The sequence below is a fragment of the Danio rerio genome, chromosome 20 (assembly GCF_049306965.1).
Source record: "Danio rerio strain Tuebingen ecotype United States chromosome 20, GRCz12tu, whole genome shotgun sequence".
Classification (NCBI taxonomy): Eukaryota; Metazoa; Chordata; class Actinopteri; order Cypriniformes; family Danionidae; genus Danio; species Danio rerio.
This window is the reverse complement of record NC_133195.1, coordinates 22,941,046-22,960,000: the sequence shown is the minus strand read 5'-3', so window position 1 is coordinate 22,960,000 and position 18,955 is coordinate 22,941,046. Positions and strand designations below refer to the sequence as shown.

The 18,955-nt window shown below is 35.3% G+C and overlaps 1 protein-coding gene across 6 annotated transcripts in view; it reads left to right on the top strand.

The window, feature by feature from the left end:
- The window catches only part of prkchb (protein kinase C, eta, b), a 220,556-nt gene that overhangs the window by 165,188 nt on the left and 36,413 nt on the right, over window positions 1-18,955 (top strand). The window contains exon 1 of one of the 6 annotated variants that reach the window (NM_001044806.1): window positions 7,685-8,026. The exons of 4 other annotated variants lie outside the window; for them this stretch is intronic. In NM_001044806.1, the coding sequence (NP_001038271.1) occupies window positions 7,685-8,026 (342 nt within the window). Of the gene's footprint in view, window positions 1-7,684; window positions 8,027-15,399; window positions 15,955-18,955 lie in introns of those variants that run through there. One more of the 6 variants, XM_005160500.5, reaches the window with a different exon arrangement.

Sequence of the window (18,955 nt, the reverse complement as noted above, 5' to 3'; positions counted from 1 at the left end):
CAATTTGATTGACTGAGAATTAGCAATGCTACAAGTTTATACAGGTTTCTTTGCTAACACTTTAGATTAATAGTTCACACCATTTACTACTGGGTTATTACCTTCTTATTATTAACTGTTTATAAGCACTTTTACTTATGATTATTTTACATTTTAATACCCTTAACCAGTGGTTCCCAAAAAATCCAAATCCAAAAAATAATAATAAAAAAAAAAACATAGCTCCTGGGATTTATTTGGCGGAAATGTACCATGTACCATGTACCAATGTATTTAGAGGTACATTTTCAGAATGAGCCTGGGTTGAATTTATTTGACTTTTGGAAATCACCAAGTGACCCCTTCACTTCGTACAGCGCCAAATATATCCCAGGAGCTATGTTTTTTTTTCTTTGGATTTTTTGTTCTGACTGATCGACTGAACCACCCTCCTCTTTCCCTAAACCTAACTGACAGTTTTAAAAAGCAATCCAGAAAAAGAAAAATCTCTCACATGATTTTTACCACATTTTTTGATTTTCACCCTGTTATTTACTTGCTTATTTTATTTTATTTCTGTGTGGAGTTCCCTCCGGGTGCTCCGGTTTCACTTACCAAAGACATGCACCAAAAAGACATGCACTATAGGTGATTTGGGTGTGAATGTGTGTGTATGAGTGTTTCCCAGTGTTTTGCAGCTTGAAAGGCATCTGCTGTGTAAAACATATGCTGAATAAATTGGCAGTTCATTCTGTTGTGATGACCTCAGATTAATCAAGGGACTGAGCCGAAACGAAATTGTCGGTCGGTCTGTCTGTCTGTCACTCTGTCTGTCTGTCACTCTGTCTGTCTGTCTGTCTATTTATCTATTTCATCTCTCTCTATCTCTCTAAGAATAAAGTTGAAAGAGTGTCAGCCAGGTGATGGTGTGGTAGCAATGTATTTAAATGTAATTAAATCTAGAGTACTTTTATTTTTAAAAAATCTACAAAACATTTGTTAAATATGTCTACCTTTTATAATAAATTACACATTTTTTATTCATTTAATTTAGTTTTTTAACAAATTTATTTATCACTGTTTATATATTTATTTTGGACATATTAAGAAGCACTGAGGCCATTGTCAAATAAAATGTAACCCTGTTATATAATAAAATGCTAAAAAATATATATTAAATATATCAAAAAATAAAAGATTATTTAGACCTTAATTTCCATGGTTGACTGTCATTGTTAAAAACAACTAGATCAAGAGTTCACTCTTATCAATCCTCGATCCCGGGGCTCCCTCTCGTTTGCAAGGCAAGAGGGGAGTTTGAGCTCAGGTTGATCTCGAGAACTCCCCTGCTGTAGTAGCTAATAAACAGATAGCAATTGCTCTTAAGAGATAACTACTACTAGGAGCATGTCTATGGTGCCGATTTGGATTAGTCAATCAACTTAAGTTGCATGTTTTTGGACGGTGGGAGGAAACTGGGAAACCCAGAGAAAACCCACGTGAGCATGGGGATTGTAACGGGGATACTGACACGGAGGGATCCATTATGCAGTATTTATTAGTCACACTTTCACTCAAACAATCAACACGCACGAATGTGCGAACATACAACAATAACAGCAATAAAGGTCTTAGGGCTGGCGGCTGACAGACACAGAGTGATTTACCAGGCATGGGTCAGAGGCAGGCGGCGTGATTCAGAGTCCGTGTAACAGGCTTGGGTCGAGGGCAGGCAGCGAGTATCAGAGTCCGTGTAACAGGCTTAAGTCGTGGGCAGGCAGGAGGCAAAGCAGAGTCAGGAAACGGGCTGGAGTAATACACAGAAGATCAGGCAGGATAGAACGCTCAGTAATGCTGGCCGGGGCTGAACAAGACTTCGCAAAGACTGAGTGTTTGAGTGCGGCTTATGAAGGGTACGTGGGTCATTAGCGGGATAGAGTTCAGGTGTGCTGGATCAGTGTAAGTGGATGATGTAATGCTTAGAAGTCCGGAGATGGTGGCCTCTGCTGGCCAGTGAGGGGAGGGACTGGGACAGAGTCGGTGACAGGGATAACATGTAAACTCTGCACAGAAACGTCGGCTGGCTTGGTAAGGTCTAGAACCAGTGATGTTCTTGCTGTGAGGCAACAGTGCTAACCACTGGGCCACCGTGCCACCCATCTAGAAAAGGAGAAGGAGTAGGGGGGAAAGAGGGAATTCTTCAAAACAAACATGGCTGTCATATGGAACTTAGGGTATTTATAGGGGCTTAGGAATCGTCTGATTGGTTAATCATAAATTGAATAATGCAAGCAATCATAAGCACGTGCATAAGCATAAATTCCTCTCAAAATTAGTTCGTAAATAAACTTCACTCATTTTGAGGAGTGTGGATCACACAATGAAAAAGACTTTATGTTTTGGTGGCCTTGCCCAAATTACTGACACAATAACTAGGATTTGAAGCATGAATGAAATGTTTTGGGTGAGTAACATTTTGCAGACAATAAAGATCTGAGAATCTAGCCAACAGTTTTGAGATTTGCACTCACAGTTTAGAGAATGTTAAGTCTGTATTAAAAAATGTGCCAAAGCAATTGAGAAAAACTGTAATACTGAAAAGGAAAAAAAACACTATTAGAATTTTGATAAATAAACAAGAAAGAAAAAAATGATATGAGGATTAAAAAGAGTGAAAAATATTAAAGCATAACATGGTACAATACACAACTGTACATTCATTCAGATGGTGTGCAATAATATTTCTCACGTAGTTCTCTTGCTGTCTCTGTCTCTTTTTCTCCTTCGTGTCATCAAACCGAAAATTGTTACATTTTTTACTGTAGTCTGTCGCATTTTTTACATAGTACGTTTGACAAAGGCCAACTGGATAGCAGCTTGAATGTGGATACACTGGAAAATTCCCCTTGTAACTAATAGTGTCGGCACAAAAGTATCAGCATAAGCCCGGGTTTGGTTTCAAGCACCATATGGCCCATTTAAGACCGAACAACATGCATGAGCAGTCTGAACGGTCTGCTCTCATGCCACTTAAGAAACATATAGTCCATCTCTCGGATCAATACGCCTGGATATGTATATGAAGGTGTTTCGAGAGAGGCTTTGTAAATCTGCAGTGTCTATTTTTATGCCTGTGGTTATGGTGCACGTGTTCCCTGGGGTTCTTTATGGAGCATGATGAATGAGGTGCTATTCACAGTTTGAGGCCTGACTCTTTTGCCTGCCAGCACATAGATACTCGGTAGCCCACTTGCTGACATTCACATTGCAGAACTGTGATGGCAAAGCAGGTGTTATGTTTATGATTATTTTTTTCTTTTTGTATGTTCAATGTAGGGTGGCACGGTGGCTCAGTGGTTAGCATTGTCACCTCACAGCAGGAAGGTTGCTGGTGTGAGTCACGGCTGGGCCAGTTGGCATTTCTGTGTGGAGTTTGCATGTTCTCCCTGTGTTCGCATGGCTTTCCTCTGGGTGCTCCGGTTTCCCCCACAGTCCAAAGACATGCGCTAAAAGTGACTTGGGGAAGCTAAATTTTTCGTAGTGTATGATTGTGTATGTGAATGAGTGGGTGTATGGGTGTTTTCCAATACTGGGTTGCAGCTGAAATGGCAACCGCTCTGTAAAACATATGCTGGAATAGTTGGCAGTTCATTTCGCTGTGACGACTTCTGAAATAGAGAAATTAATAAATGAATGTTCCATATATCTGTCACTGTTCCCATCTAAGTGTATTAGCAGGTATCTGTAGGGGAAAAATAAGAAAGTGTTAAAGGTATATGTTCACTAAATGAACTGTTAATTTACACATAACTTCGGGGCACCCAAAAAGAATAACGTTAAAGATGATTTCTTTAAGGTGAAACTCTGGTTTGTGATGATTTGTAAAATGCGAGTCAATGGTTATCAGCACATTGAGAAATAAAAAAAAAACATGCATGGAAAAAAATTGCACTCATGGCTCCCGGTCATACAATAGGGGTCCTCTTTATACAGCAATGATACGTTTATCCACAGCTTTGCCAAACGTGCAGAGAGCATTCATGGCAGTCTAAAGTGTAAGCTTCTGGCATGTGAAAATTGATCTTTTAAAATGATACTTTTACAGATTGTTAACATATGTTTACAACACACAAAAAACATAGGTTTATTCCTTTAATCTTTTATTTGCTAAAGTTTTTTTGCCAGAAATTTCAGATTTTAAAGCATTTTTTTAGTGTATTATTAATTTGAGTCTCGTTCATGTTGATGATATTAGCTATTTCATTCTCTTATTAGTTTTATAAACATGTTTCTCATAGTCCCTGTATAATGCAAAGGATTTTCTGTAGTGAAAGTCATACATTTCCTAAAAACTGCCTGAAAATATGATTATGACAAAATGTGGGTTCGTAGCTCATTATTTATTGTAATGTATATGTTAAGATCTCAAAATTCAATTTCTTTCTTTTTGGCTTAGTCCCTTAAATGATCCGCCAACTTATCCAGCATGTTTTTCGCAGAGGATGCCCTTCCAGCTGCAACCCATCTCTGGGAAACATCCATACACACTCATTCACACGTATACACTATGGACAATTTAGCCTACACAATTCACCTGTACCGCATGTCTTTGGACTGTGGGGGAAACCGGAGCACCCGGAGATACCCACGCGAACACGGGGAGAACATGCAAACTTCACACAGAAATGCCAACTGACCCAGCCGAGGCTCGAACCAGCGACCTGCTTGCTATGAGGCGACAACACTACCTACTGCTGTTTATTATTGTTATTTTTTTTTTCAGCTTTTCTAAGCAGTTTCTTGTTGTATAAGCTGTGTGCAATGTGTAACTTTACATTGTCTTTGATGTTGGTGGTGGTGTTGCTGCCAGTAAGTTATTGTTAATTTGACTATTTTTTACAGTTCTTTTTTTTTTTTCATATTGAGAATTAAAAAGGTTATATGATATTAAAGTTTTTTGATTGAACCATCAATTGCAATACAGAACCTTTTCTTTTGAAAGTGTAGCAGCAGGTCTTGAGCAACAGCGACATCTAGTGCTCTTTACATTATGACATTCGTAAATGATTGATGAAGCCTGAGTAATCTCTCCATAGACACTCAGGGTGGCGTCGACGCACCCCGGGCGCCCGTTTGTATAGAATTTTAATTAATCTTAGACATACATGAGACTAAATAATGATTAATTGTCAGTTGGTGTCAGTAGGATTTTAAAATGTTTTAAAATAAGCTTGTCTTGCTCAATAAGGCTGCATTTATTTAATTAAAATTTGTACAATTGTGAAATTTTATTGCAATACTAAATAACTGTTCAAAAGTAGTTTATCATTTAATTTAATAATTTATTCCATCGATTTTATTGATTAATTTTCAGCTTTATTAATCCTCAACTTCATTAGTCTTCAGCGTTACATGATCCTTAAAAAATCACTAATATTTATTATTATTATTATTATTATTATTAATGTGAAAGTAATAAAAGCAGTAATGACTGGAGTAATAATTGTATTTAAAACTACATAGGCTACAATAAAAAAGCAGTTGCTGCCTTTATGTAAAAAATAATTTCTTTAAAAAAAAAAAAGCTGACCTCAAACTTGTGTTAGATCTGGTTTTAAAATTTCAAATCAAATCACTTTTATTGTCACATCAGCAGCAGCACGTGTGCTATAATAAACTTTTCACTCATTATAGCACACGTGCTGCTGATGATGTGACAATAAAAGTGATTTGAAATTTCAGTGTGTACGGTGATGATAGGTTATTTTTGATGCCACGGCACATCGTGACGAAGCACTGCCCTCTCCTGGACAACGGTGCATAGCAATAACCGCCCTCCTCATGGTTCTAATAAAAAGAAGTACATAAATAAAGATAATTATAGAGTTAATCCATAGCAACCACAAAATAAGACTTTTTTATAGACTGACAATAGTTGACCATGATTTATAGTAAAAATATGGTTATACAAAGTTAGCAACTAAAGAAAAATAAGTTTAATTAAGGTAGGCTGCTAAAAGTGTAAAACCCGAAATAAGCAATTAAGTTATTAGTATCATTATTGCTAAAATAATAATCACGATGCCTAAAATGATGAAAAACTACAAAATAAAAAGTTAACTAGGAAAAAATAAGATAAAATCTCCTTTTAAAAATTACAGCAACAAAATGGGCTATAGTTAAAATGGACCAATAGTATCTGGATGCAGCCTTGATGCAAGCTAAGATTTTATCTCTCAGAGATGCAAACACAATGCACTCAGACACAATGCACTCAATGGAGCTAGTGACGTCACTGTGATGGGTAGAGTTAGGGGTGGGGTTAGGTGAGCACATTAAAAAGTATTGATCCTGAAGGGCCAGCCTGTACACCAGATGGTGACCTGTCCCACCTGCAGCTTCTCCACGATGGACATCCAGCTTTCTCCAACCTCCGGCACCTAGACTGCAGCTCTGCACAAGAAATATGGCCAGAGGAGATATGGTCGTGTCCAACTGAGCCTGGTTTCTCTGATAGTTTTTTCCTTCACTTTTGCAAATTGGTAAAGTTTGTTCCTCGCCGCTGTCGCCACTGGCTTGCATGGTTCGGAACGGCATCGATGGATTTCCTCTTCAGTGTTAGGACATTCAGCAGTGAAAATTAAACCACACTAAACTGAACTTCAACTCTGAAAACTGGTCTGACACAGTTTTAATGTACTAAAATTTTCTATGTTAAGCTGCTTTGGCTAAATCTATTGTAAAAGCGCTATAGAAATAAAGATGAATTGTATTGAATTAAATTGAATTAAATTCTGATGACCATGAAGACCAAAGCGAGTGGTCATGTTTTGTGTCACAAATATAGTATCTAAGTTCTCTGCTCTGGGAAAATAATTTATTTGGAAAGTCACATATAGGATTTAGGCTACTGCATAGTCATGTTCACCATGTAGGTCATAGAAAGCAGGATAAAGGAATAATTTGAGGGAAAAGAAATAAAAATTACAGCATAATTTACTCACCCTTAAGTTGTCATCTGTGTATATAACTTCCTTCATTTAGACGAATTGGAATTTATCATAAAAAAATATTTCATAAGATATTTTTAACAACATGGAGGCATATTGATTAGTTATAATGAGTTATTTATTTAAATATTTTTTCCGCATTTTTTGTGCCTTGGACTGACTTTTGCTGTTTACTCTGATTGTGTTCAAGTCATTGAATGACATCATATAACTTTTTTTCGTAGTTTCGGAAAATCCCACGTCTAGCACTAATTGTAAATAACTAAATGAATGGATTCCCATGTCGTCTGTAAGTACAGAGTCAGCAGTTCAGCTGCGTCAACCGCGTCTGCTAAGTGACAATGTACATGCAAGGTGTGCCTTTGTGTTTTAGGCACGCTCACATTTTTTGCATAGTTTCTGTTCTAGAAGACGACACAAACACGGCATGAGGAATGTACTCATCTTGAAAACTGTATTTCACACAGTTAAAACTATTCAGAGAGAAAGAGAGAGAGAGAATTTTTTACAGACGATTTCCTGCATAAGACGAGAGTTCAGCTCTTTTTATATTACGTAAATACTTAATTTGTGTTTAATACGTTCCTTAAACGTTAATTTTGACTTAGTGCCAATTACGTTAAACGTTTTTGTTTTAAACTAATGCATATTTAGTGTAGTAAACCTAAAATTAGCTTAATACTGAAGCTTCGACTATGAAATTCAACGGATATTTGAGACTGCATATTCGCGAGGCGGTGGATTTAAAACCGACGAGGTTTTCAACTCGACACACATTTAATAGGAAAATCCAGTTGGATCCTTACATCGTTGTTAAAGTCGACAATGTAAAACATGCGAAGACCGCCACAAAACCGAAGACCAACAAACCGACTTTCAATGAGGAGTTCTGCCCGTACATCTCCAACGGTGTGGAGCTGGAGCTGGCTGTTTTCCACAGCACTCGTTTAGGATACGACACGTTTGTGGCTAATTGCAGAATCCAGCTTAAGGAAATCACAACGACACCAGGCACAAAGCCAAAATTTGAAGGATGGGTGAGTTATAATAAAGTTACAGCAAGTACATCTAGAATTAGATAAAATATAAAGCAAATGATGCATTCATAAAATCAATGACAAAATGGAAGGAGAAAAAAGTAAACCTTTTTAAAAATTTATGTATATTGTGAATTAATGGTGTAATTGATGTAGTTAATGGAAAAGTAATAGCAAACACTACAGAAATATCAAGATATTTGGCAGAATTCTACACTGAGAAAAATTATTTAAAGATGTTGGGTTTATTCAATTTATTTAAGTTAAATGGTTGTAAACAATTTATTTGGACTGAATTTAAACAAACAAATTAAGTTGTACATTGCTAAATTTAATTTGTTTAAATTCAACACATTGTTTGCAGAAATTTATATTTTTTCAGTGAATGAAAATCTATATTGGGATAACTACAAATGATGTAATACTCAGAATATATTAACGAGGACATTTAAAAAAGAAAGTCTTCAGTTCAAATGTGCAACAAAGGGTTTTTTCATTGATGTATTTGGTGATTCTATAAACAAGTTAAATTACCCATTACACTGAGACCACATTCGATAACTTTTCCAATAAGATGTCTTGTTTAGAACATTTGTGGACGGTTACACTAAATAATTTGTTGGCATTTTTGCAGAAAGATTCAAAAATTGTCTTAACCCCATTATTAATGTATGTCATTCGTGATTTGTGAAAGGGCAACACATTTCTAATAATAGGCTCGTTTTACATTTGATTGATTACAATGAATTTATTGTGGATATTTTATTTATACTGCTTAAAGCATTTGATACAATTAATGATAGATGAAAAAGAGCGACTGTAACAGCTGAATTAAATGATCACTTGAAGCAACCTAGAGATTTAAAATGAATAAAGGCATATGAGAAGCCTGTCCTTCACTTTTTATTTTTTAACACAAGCTATAGCTCTACATACATACGTTTTTATGGTAACTCAATTTAAGATAAATAATTAAAATGCTCTCAGTTAGCTGACTGCTTTTTTCTCATTAATATTTAAGTGAAATTAAAAATGCTATTGATTTCCTTAATATCTGTATTTGTTTTATATTTATAAATGTGTTAGTCCATCAGAAAATGTGCTAATAATATTTGGTGTTCTATTAACGGATATGGTAGAATATTTTTTTAGGTATTAAAATGTGTAAAGATCAAAATGAGAGAATTTTATATCAATTATTAAAAAAATTAAACATGAAATACACTCATGGTAATCAGAGATTTGTCAAGCAAAATAAGAAAAATGTTAGGGTTGTCACACAAGCCACAATCATCGATGAATTTGCTCTTCAGTGTTTGAACACTCAGTAACGATTAAATCACACTGAACTGAGCTAAACTGAACTGAACTTAAACACTAAAACCTGAACCACACTGTTCCAGTTACTATGAACATTTATGTGAAGCTGCTTTGACACAATCTACATTGTAAAAGCGCTATACAAATAAAGCTGAATTGAATTGAATTGAATCAGTCATAAAATAAGTGGAAATTCATATTTCATATTTTAAAAAGACAATTTTGTTTTATCCAATGGTAGTCCTGACAGTAGTTCTGACAGCATATGTTTTAAGGTAATTTTAACTTATTAAACTAAGTTAATCATGTTCTAACTAGGCAAGGCACGGTATAAGATTCTGACGGGATGATAACCTTGGATAAAAATATCACGGTTTCCCGGTATAACGGTATTGTGCTCACTGCTGTGAAATAAATTCTTTTTAAATGTCTGGGTAAAAAACAAAAACTTTTTTCTCCTTTGAAAACAATATATTCTATTTTTTAAAAAGATTTATGACATTTTGGAGCAGTAAAAACACATCAGGCTATGTAATTCAATGGAATCAGTGACTCTTTCTGTCTTCATTTTTTTCAAAAACAGATTTCTTTACAATTTAAAACAGCATCTTTGGATATATTTTTTTCTGCTGGAGATACTGTTGTCCTAAAAAATGTAAATAAAAAATCTTGCACGCACATTAGGAACGGTATTGCAGAAAATTTTAGCAGTTTTAAAAGCTTGACTTTTCCAAACAGCGGTATACCTTGAAAACTGTTATCGCCTAGTTCTAAGTTAATTTTATAAATTACACAAGCTATTTTAAGTCACTTTAACATAAAATAAGTTCAATGGACTCATAAGATTAATTTGATTTAGCTTTAAAATATAAGACAACCAGGATTTTTTTTACGATGTGGTTTTAATGTTTCTGACTTAAGCACTGACAATTGTGTATTTAAAAACAAATGTATTAAGAATTGCCTGAATTCTAAAGGCTTGGAATATCATCTCTGAATTCATTTTTAAAGTGGTTTAGTTTTTTTGAAGTCTGTAAATACAAATTTCCCCAAAAAAGCAGGTATCTGAGAAGAACCTCAGACAAACACACACCACAACATAATGGTTGTCAGTTTTGCCAGATGCACTTGAATGTTTGTAACCCAAACTGTCCAAACATAACATAAAATACACAGTCAAAACATCCGAACTGATCCCACACTAGCCCAAATTTTGTTAACCTGCTTAAGCCATTATTTTTACCAGGGTGATCAGATTCACACCTGCTGAAAGATGTTCATGATGCAAATATACATTTTAATTAGTTTATTAAAAAAAAAAAATATATATATATATATATATATATATATATATATATATATATATATATATATATATATATAGGATTTGTTTTATTAAAAACTTAATAGTTTTAATTTCTTTGAAAAAAGTTGACTAATATATATGAATTCTGCTGATTTTTTGTTTAAGTATAAAAAGTTCAGTGAAGTAAAACATAAGTTAACATAACTCAAAAATGTCCATTGTCATAACTAATTGACACAATAATATTGTAGTGGAAAATATTAGAACGGTTACAGCATTTTTTTTTTTAGCTGGATTAAAACAAAGTTGTAAATAAAATGCACCAAATATAAAATGTATGGTGCAGAAGCCCAGTGTTCTTGTCAGAGGGTCCTGTTGCTTTCATTTGTGCTATAAGCCATTGGTGAAAACAGTTTGCACCCCACTATGTATAACAAACTATGTGTTTGCATATCGTTGCCATCATGTTACTGTATTCCAAATGAAAGGTCAAATGAGCACTCATGAACAACTGTTGTTGTTTTCTTTTTATCTTTTTGTCTTAAAATCTGATTGTGAAGTTTTGCTTGTCTCCAATCATGTTATGTTTAAACTAAAATTAGACGACAATATTGGTTATATTCCTAACCAATGTACATGTAGTTTGTCTCTTAAAATTGTGTACTTTTTACAATGCAATTTGATTGTCAGAGATCAACACATGAACTTCCCAATCCCATTAGAGCTTGTTGTGCTTTGTGATGCGTGCTTTGGACTTCACTCCCTGAACCAGCTTGTCCTGCTTTCCTCGTCTTGCCTTGTGAATTCCTCCCACATTGCAGCTTAATGATAGTAAGTGAATGACTTAGATGGTGAGATAGAATGACTCAGAACATACTGAAAGTTATGATTAGAGATAAAAAGATGACTGTGTTAATATGCTCTGTTAAACAATCATACACAACACGCATGCTCTTGCAGGGCCTATATGGCTTTTTGCTGGCTATAAGTGCAAGACAGAAAAGCTTTATTCCGCAAAAACAACTGTCCTGGATGTACTTTATTACACGTTCACTTGACACAAAACATAAAACTAGACACAGCATTGTTCTTAGCTGTAATCATTCATTTATTTATTTATTTTATTTACTGTAAGTGCAAAGCTCAGAAAACTTTCATTTACGAAAAAAATTTAAAGGCATGTTTGCCTACATACATGATCTTTAATATGAAGAAGTTTGTCTTACATCTTCATCTTGGTAATTGTTTTATTGGTAATTGGTAATTGGTAACTGCTTTTGTTTACATTGCATTTCTGTGGTTCTGGGTTCAGGGTCTGTTCAATCTGTTATTTGCAAACTATTATATATGCTATTATTTAAAGACTTGTCTATTGAAAGCTCTGCAAGCACAAAATAGGAACCAAACTAAAACTATTTAAAAATGCACACTACTTTAACCTTGGTGCAGTCTGTACATCCACCCACAAACCTTCTGATGGCTTCATTGGATCTCCAGATCTGGTCATGCAGGAATGAAAGGTATATAACTTATATGCTGCTTTGACACAATCTGTAAAAGCGCTATAGAAATAAAGATGAATTGAACTGTATTTTCATTGACCCCTGGTGTCCAGTGTTATGTCTAGAATAGATGATCTTGTTGTGGTGATTCCTACCTGCATATCACAGGTTTGTAGCATGTCTCGCTGGAGGATTTTCTGAGATCGTACATTATGCTGAGGTGTTTACTGGATGAGGCTGTGTACCTTAGGGTGGAGGATTGGCTTTGGTGATTCACTTGACTCATCAGATGAATGAATGTGGGAGAGTGTGTCAGCCATTCTGTTCTTGGATGCTGGTGAGGTCTGAAAGTCAAACTGGGAGAAGAATAAAGCCCATTATGCTTGCTGATGATTTAGGTCATTTTCATCAGTTGCTATAGGTTTTTGTGACCGATGAAGACAGTAAATTTGTCTTGTGACTGTACACCAACCAATGTCTCCATTTCTCCAAAGCAGCTTTTACAGGTAGTAACTCATGATTACCAGTGTCATAAGTTCCTCTCAAATGGAAAGGACTTGTTTTTTTTCTTGATTGAATGTGCATTATTATTGGTTATCAGCTGATAGATATGGGCCACTTGGGGTCTTCTGTGCCTACTAGTAGGCTCAGAAGGCTGTTATCATCCATCTATATGGTTAATCAGCTATAGATTACATACGGCTGCTGCTGGAAGTTAAAGAGAATTATTTAATAAATATTCGATTAATTGTAGATTTGGTATTTTATTAGTGTTTACCCCTCCACCTAACCATCACAGTAATGTAAAAACAGACCTGGATCTGAAGTTTTCTGAATAACAATTGTAATTATTCATATTATTTATTAAATTTCCCATTAATTGTATTTTATTAATGTCTGCCCCTACCTCAACCCTAAACCCAACCATCACAGTATAAAAACAGATCTGGCTCTGGAGTCTTCGATATTATTATAGCTGATTAACCATGTGGATGGATGATATAAGGCCCCTACTGGCCCATATCTCATATAAGCTGATAACCACTGATAACGGCCATTCATTTGAGTGATAACATTCAAAGCGGGTGCTCTGGCAGCAGATATTTGTTGCATTGTTTTTTAGAAGTCTGCTGTTTGACTCCTTTACATATTTTTATACATTTTTCTGATGATTTCCTAGCTATTAATGTTCACAATTAACAAGTGATGCAGCGCACACCAATGGATTTAAGTTTTTTAGTTTTTTTTTTGTTTTTGGATCCTAATTTTCATTTATAAAAATTTAAGTGTGAACATTGAACAACAGAAAACCACTTAATGTAAAATTGTCTTATTTGTTCAGCTCATTTTTAAATAAGTAAATATTTTGTAATTGTAAGAAACTGCTTCTCGTTCATTCATTCATTTTCGTTTCGACTTAGTCCCTTTATTAATCCGGGGGTCGCCACAGCGGAATGAACCGCCAACTTATCCAGCATATGTTTAACGCAACATCCATACACACTCATACTTCACACACATACACTAGGGACAATTTAGCCTACCCATTTCACCTGTACTGGATGTCTTTGGACTGTGGGGGAAACCTGAGCACACTGACCCATCCCTGTCTTGAACCGGCGACCTTCTTGCTGTGAGGCGACAGCACTACCTACTGCGCCAAACTGTGCTTTTATAAATGGTAATTGCACTTTTAATAACACCATGTTACATAAAAAAAGCTTGTATTCATCCTTTTAAAAACATTTACTTGACCCAATAAAAAATGAATAATTTGCCTTAAACATATTTTCTATCTCCATGAGAACAATTTGTTATAACCTGGTACAAAGCATATTTTTATTTTTGAAGAAAGTCATTAAATTAAATTTTTTTGTTCTAAACAAAAAAAAAAAAAAACTTTAATCAAAACAACAATTCCCTTAAAATGTTCATTCATCCAATAAAAAATAGGGTAATGATTTCACATTTAAATTTGATCTATTGAGCCAATAAAAAATAAATAATTTGCCCTAAACAATGTATTTTTTTAAGTGCATGAAAGTACAAAACACATTGAGTTTCTGTCACCTTAAAATTTTACATTGGTCAAAACAAATATTGTTTAGTTGAGCTCCTAATCAAGAACATTTATATTTAACTATATTTACAACTAAGTTTTTAATTGTATTAGGTACTGCTTGAATCTTTTTTCACTGTACCATGTTTTATTTTGCATCATTTTTTTAGAATATACAATCAACCCTAATTAGAAATGATCAAATAATTGAAAATTATATTTAACAATTAAAGCTGAACCAAAATAAATGAATAATCTTAGATTACACATGTTAACTTAAAAAAGTGTTTGTGTTCAACTGAAAAAGTCAAACAGGTTTAAACAAATTGAGAAATGGACACACTTTAATATTAATAAATTGTTTGAAATGGAAAGCACAAAGTCTAAAATAATTAACCAAATTTATCAAAGCGGTGAAACTAACATAAAAACCCATTTAAAAAAGACACACTAAATAGACACAGGTTTAAGAAGGGGCATATTAAATTCTGAATTTATTGTTGTTGAAAATATGCCATTCCTCTTCACCACACTAACTAAAAAACACTTTTAAATCTTTGATGTTTGGCATTCATTAATTGGTCTGAGCAGCACGGTGGCGCTATAAGTAGCACAATCGCCTCACAGGAAGAAGGTCGGACCAAATTATAATATGTGTCATATTTAGGGTTAGGCTTACATTTTAGATTGTTGACACTCACAATGCAAGAACAAACGAATGTTCTGTATTCACGTTTTATGTCATCAATGTCTGTTTCACTTTCACTTAACTCCAGTGCCAGCGGACATCAAACGTTCTCCTCTTCTGTATTTCTTGGACACTTGATGCTGGTTGAAGTCAAGCTATAGCCTACACGTTAAGCTTATAGCTCCTATTAACCCCACTTCCACAAGTTAGACAGACAGACATAGAGTTAATGTCAGGAAGCCTCATAATTGGTTTTTGAATGACAGCAGCCACGTTTTGCGCACAGTAAGAAAAACCTGTCTGTGCAGCTATAATTTTGAGTGTGGATTCCATATTTTGCCTTTACAAAGTCAGCACGTCAGTGTCAATCTGTTTTGTGTTCACATTGTCTGCATAGTTTCTGTACATGACGACGCAAACGAGGCATGTACTCATTGTAAAAGCTGAGGGAGAGAGAGAGCGTGTGAGAGAGAGAGAGAGAGAGAGAGAGGTTCATTTACAGACGATTTCCTGCAGTAGACGAGAGTTCAGCTCTCAGCTGTGGTTTTCTTGACTTTTTATAGCTGATTATGCTACTCAAAGACTTGATTTATGTTTCTTCTGAACGCAGCCTTTAATAAACATGTTTATTAAGACTCAGTGTTAATTATAGAAAGCCTTTTTGTTTCAAATTAATGCATATTCGGAGTCGAAAGGTAAATAGCATCGACCATGAAGTTCAACGGATTAATGAAGCTGCGTATCGGCGAGGCGGTGGATTTAAAACCAACGACGTCTTCAACCCGACACACGTTTAGCAGGAAAATGCAGCTGGATCCTTATATCGTTGTTAAAGTTGATAATGTACAGCTTGGGAGGACCGCCATTAAAACGAAGACCGACAAACCGACTTTCAATGAGGAGTTCACCAAAACCATCTCGAATGGTGTGGAGCTGGAGCTGGCTGTTTTCCATAGCGCTCGTTTAGGATACGACACGTTTGTGGCTAATTACAGAATCCAGCTTGAAGATCTGATAACGCCATCAAATACAAACCAAACGTTTGAAGGATGGGTGAGTTTTCACTACAGAGTTATAGTCTTTATTATGTTATTTATTATTTATGCTAATCAAACCGTCAAAATTATAACAACATAACATGGTGACAGCACATGTACTATAGCCCAATAAAACGATGGCTCATTTTTTTTCAAGAAAATATTGATGTCTACTCTAATTATTTTTTTGTTTGTTTAATAAGTAAAACGGATCAAGAAAAGTAGTTTGAAACTTATTCAGTTAAAGTTATTAACTTTAAAAAGTTAACTCAAAAAAAATTTGTAATGGCTTTACCCGGAATTATATTGGTTTTAATAAAAGCTATAATGTTCCGCACTGGGTTGCAGCTAGAAGGACGTCCGCTGTGTAAAACATATGCTGGAATAGTTGGCGGTTCATTATGTTGTGATGACCCCTGATAAAAAAGGAACTATGCCAAAATGAAATGAATGAATGAAAGCTATAATAGTCCCTGTGGGTCTCTACAGGCAATTTGTTGCCTCACACATGTTATAACCTCTAAATCCTAATGAAATGTATTCTAAAACCATTAATGTACTGTTTTAGTGGTTATCAGTTGATTGTTAGTCATATTGTAGTGGAATGCAACAAAAGTATATTTAATTTTTTTTATCAGGTTTGAATTAAATTTACAGATAAAATGCACCAAATACAAAATCAGTAACATATCTGTAACCTATATCTAGGTTCTTGTCAGAGGGTCCTGTAACTTTCATTTGTGCAAGAACTAGGTCGTGCTCAAAACCACAGGTTGCACCCCACTATGCATCATGGAAACTCTTAACAGCATACCGTCTTCTACATGTATAGGTAAAAGGTGATATGTGGTTGGCTTTACTTTTACTTTAATCTAAAAGCTAAAATCTGGTTAAAGGAGCACTGATGAACAACTGCTGTTTATCTTTTGTGTCATAAAAAATAATTATGAGGTTTTTATTGTACCCAATCAAGTTGGTATGTTATATTACCTTTCAAACTAAAATATGCTAAAAATAACACTATCAAGTTTTTTAAGACTACAAGAATTTTTTTTACCCAAGTAACTTTTTAGCATAGGCTACAGCATGTGCTTTGGGCCTGTTAGATTGTGTAAGAGTTTTACAGTGTTGATCATGGTCAGATTACGGTTAGATTCACAACCTAACTTTTGCTGATCATTTCCCAGTACGTTGCAGTCACACATGTGCACAGGTTGTTTTGCAAATGCGGTTCTCACACTCAGTGTTGCAGAAGATGCAAACTCATATACTGTAGCAGTCGTGCAGACATGCTGCTCAACCAAACCAGCAGGATTCCTTTCCTTGACTTTATAACACTCATATTCATATACATCTTATATGTTCCACTTGAACAACTCGCAGTATTATTCACAAGAACGAAAGTTAACCTTTTGTAATCGTTTCTGCTTGGTCGTGTGGTTTGAAGAGTACTTTTTAAATCAGGTTTACTTTAAACATATCTAGGGTAGCAGGGTTGGTTAAACCTCTGCTTTGGTTTCACAGCTGAGGGTTTGTAGATTATCTATGCATCTGTCTGACATGGTTTACATGCAAGCAACCTATATATGATCATTAGGGGTACTGTGAGAGATGCAGAGTTTGTCTTTTTAAATTGTGTACTTTTTAAAATGTGATTCTAGTGTCTTGGGTCAACACAGGAACTTTTCAAGCCCGTAAGAGCTTGTTGTGCTTTGTGATGCGTGCTTTGGACTTCACTCCCTGAACCAGCTTGTCCAGCTCTCCTCGTTGTGCCTTGTGTTACAGGAATTCCTCCCACATTGTAGGGCATGCTTAATAATAATAGTGAGTGAGAGAATGGCGATATAGAATGACTGAAGTCAGTGTTCAAATAGAGAGGCGAATCTGTTAATATGCTGCAATGAAATCTGATGTTTTTTTGTAGAGTAAATCAATCAGTCATAATTCATATATGCGCCAAAGAGTTTACAGTATTTTTCTTTTATTAAAAGTAGTTTGATTTGAAGCATGTCAAAATATAGCCGCATCCAACATTTCCTTTTTTAGTTCATGTGTCATCTTCAGTATAAGGGTTGTAGTACATTGTCAGGTTATGGGAACATTTGGTGCTTTTTGAAAAGAGTTTCAAGAGTTCACACTTAGCTGATGATTGGTAGTAAGCTTGCTTGGCATGCTGTCCCAGGAAAGAGCCCTGAGCTTATAAGATCCTCGAGCCCTGGGCTACCTCCTGTTAGGGCATGAGGGGAGTTTGAGCTTAGGTAGATCTCGATAAACTCCCCTTACTTATTTCTGACTAATGACAGATATGGGATGGCTAAGGCGAGATATACGGCTTGCTTAGAGCTTGACTTTGATGTTAGTTTGGTATGTTCAGTTTACTTGGGTTGCGTACCAGAGAACCAGAGAAAACCCACGCAAGCACGGGGGGAATAGAAACCTGAGCACAGAAATGTCGACTGGTTTAGTAGGGACTTTAACCAGAGACATTCTTGCTGTGAAGCAACAGTGCTAATCACCGGGCTGCTGTGTCACCCATCTAGAAAGGAGGGGGAATAGAGGTGGGTGGGTGTGTTTGGGGGGATACTGAGATGAAGACGAAGATACTAAGATAAGAAACTCTGGTTATTTATAGTGAGTTATCTGAGTGGTGAATCAATTGTAGGCTATTGCGGGACCAGCCTTGATCAATCTAAGCATAACAAGTATGCTACTCTCTAAGTTAGTTTATAAATAAACTTCACAAACTATGAGATATATTTTTTGTATTGTGTATTTTTTGAGTTTTGATTGACCTGCTGGGGAATAACAAACCCCACAAATTGCTTTTGAATAGAGCCTCTTTAAATATTTAAAATGTATGCGTGTGCAGGCTATCATGATATTATTACTGATTAAAGAAGTTAGACTATTATGGAGACATTAATGGGACATGATGATGATGAGGAAAAAACAAGGCAAGAAAATGAGAACACAGAACAGCCAAAAAGGACAACACCACGCAAAGCTCTAAGGCAGAC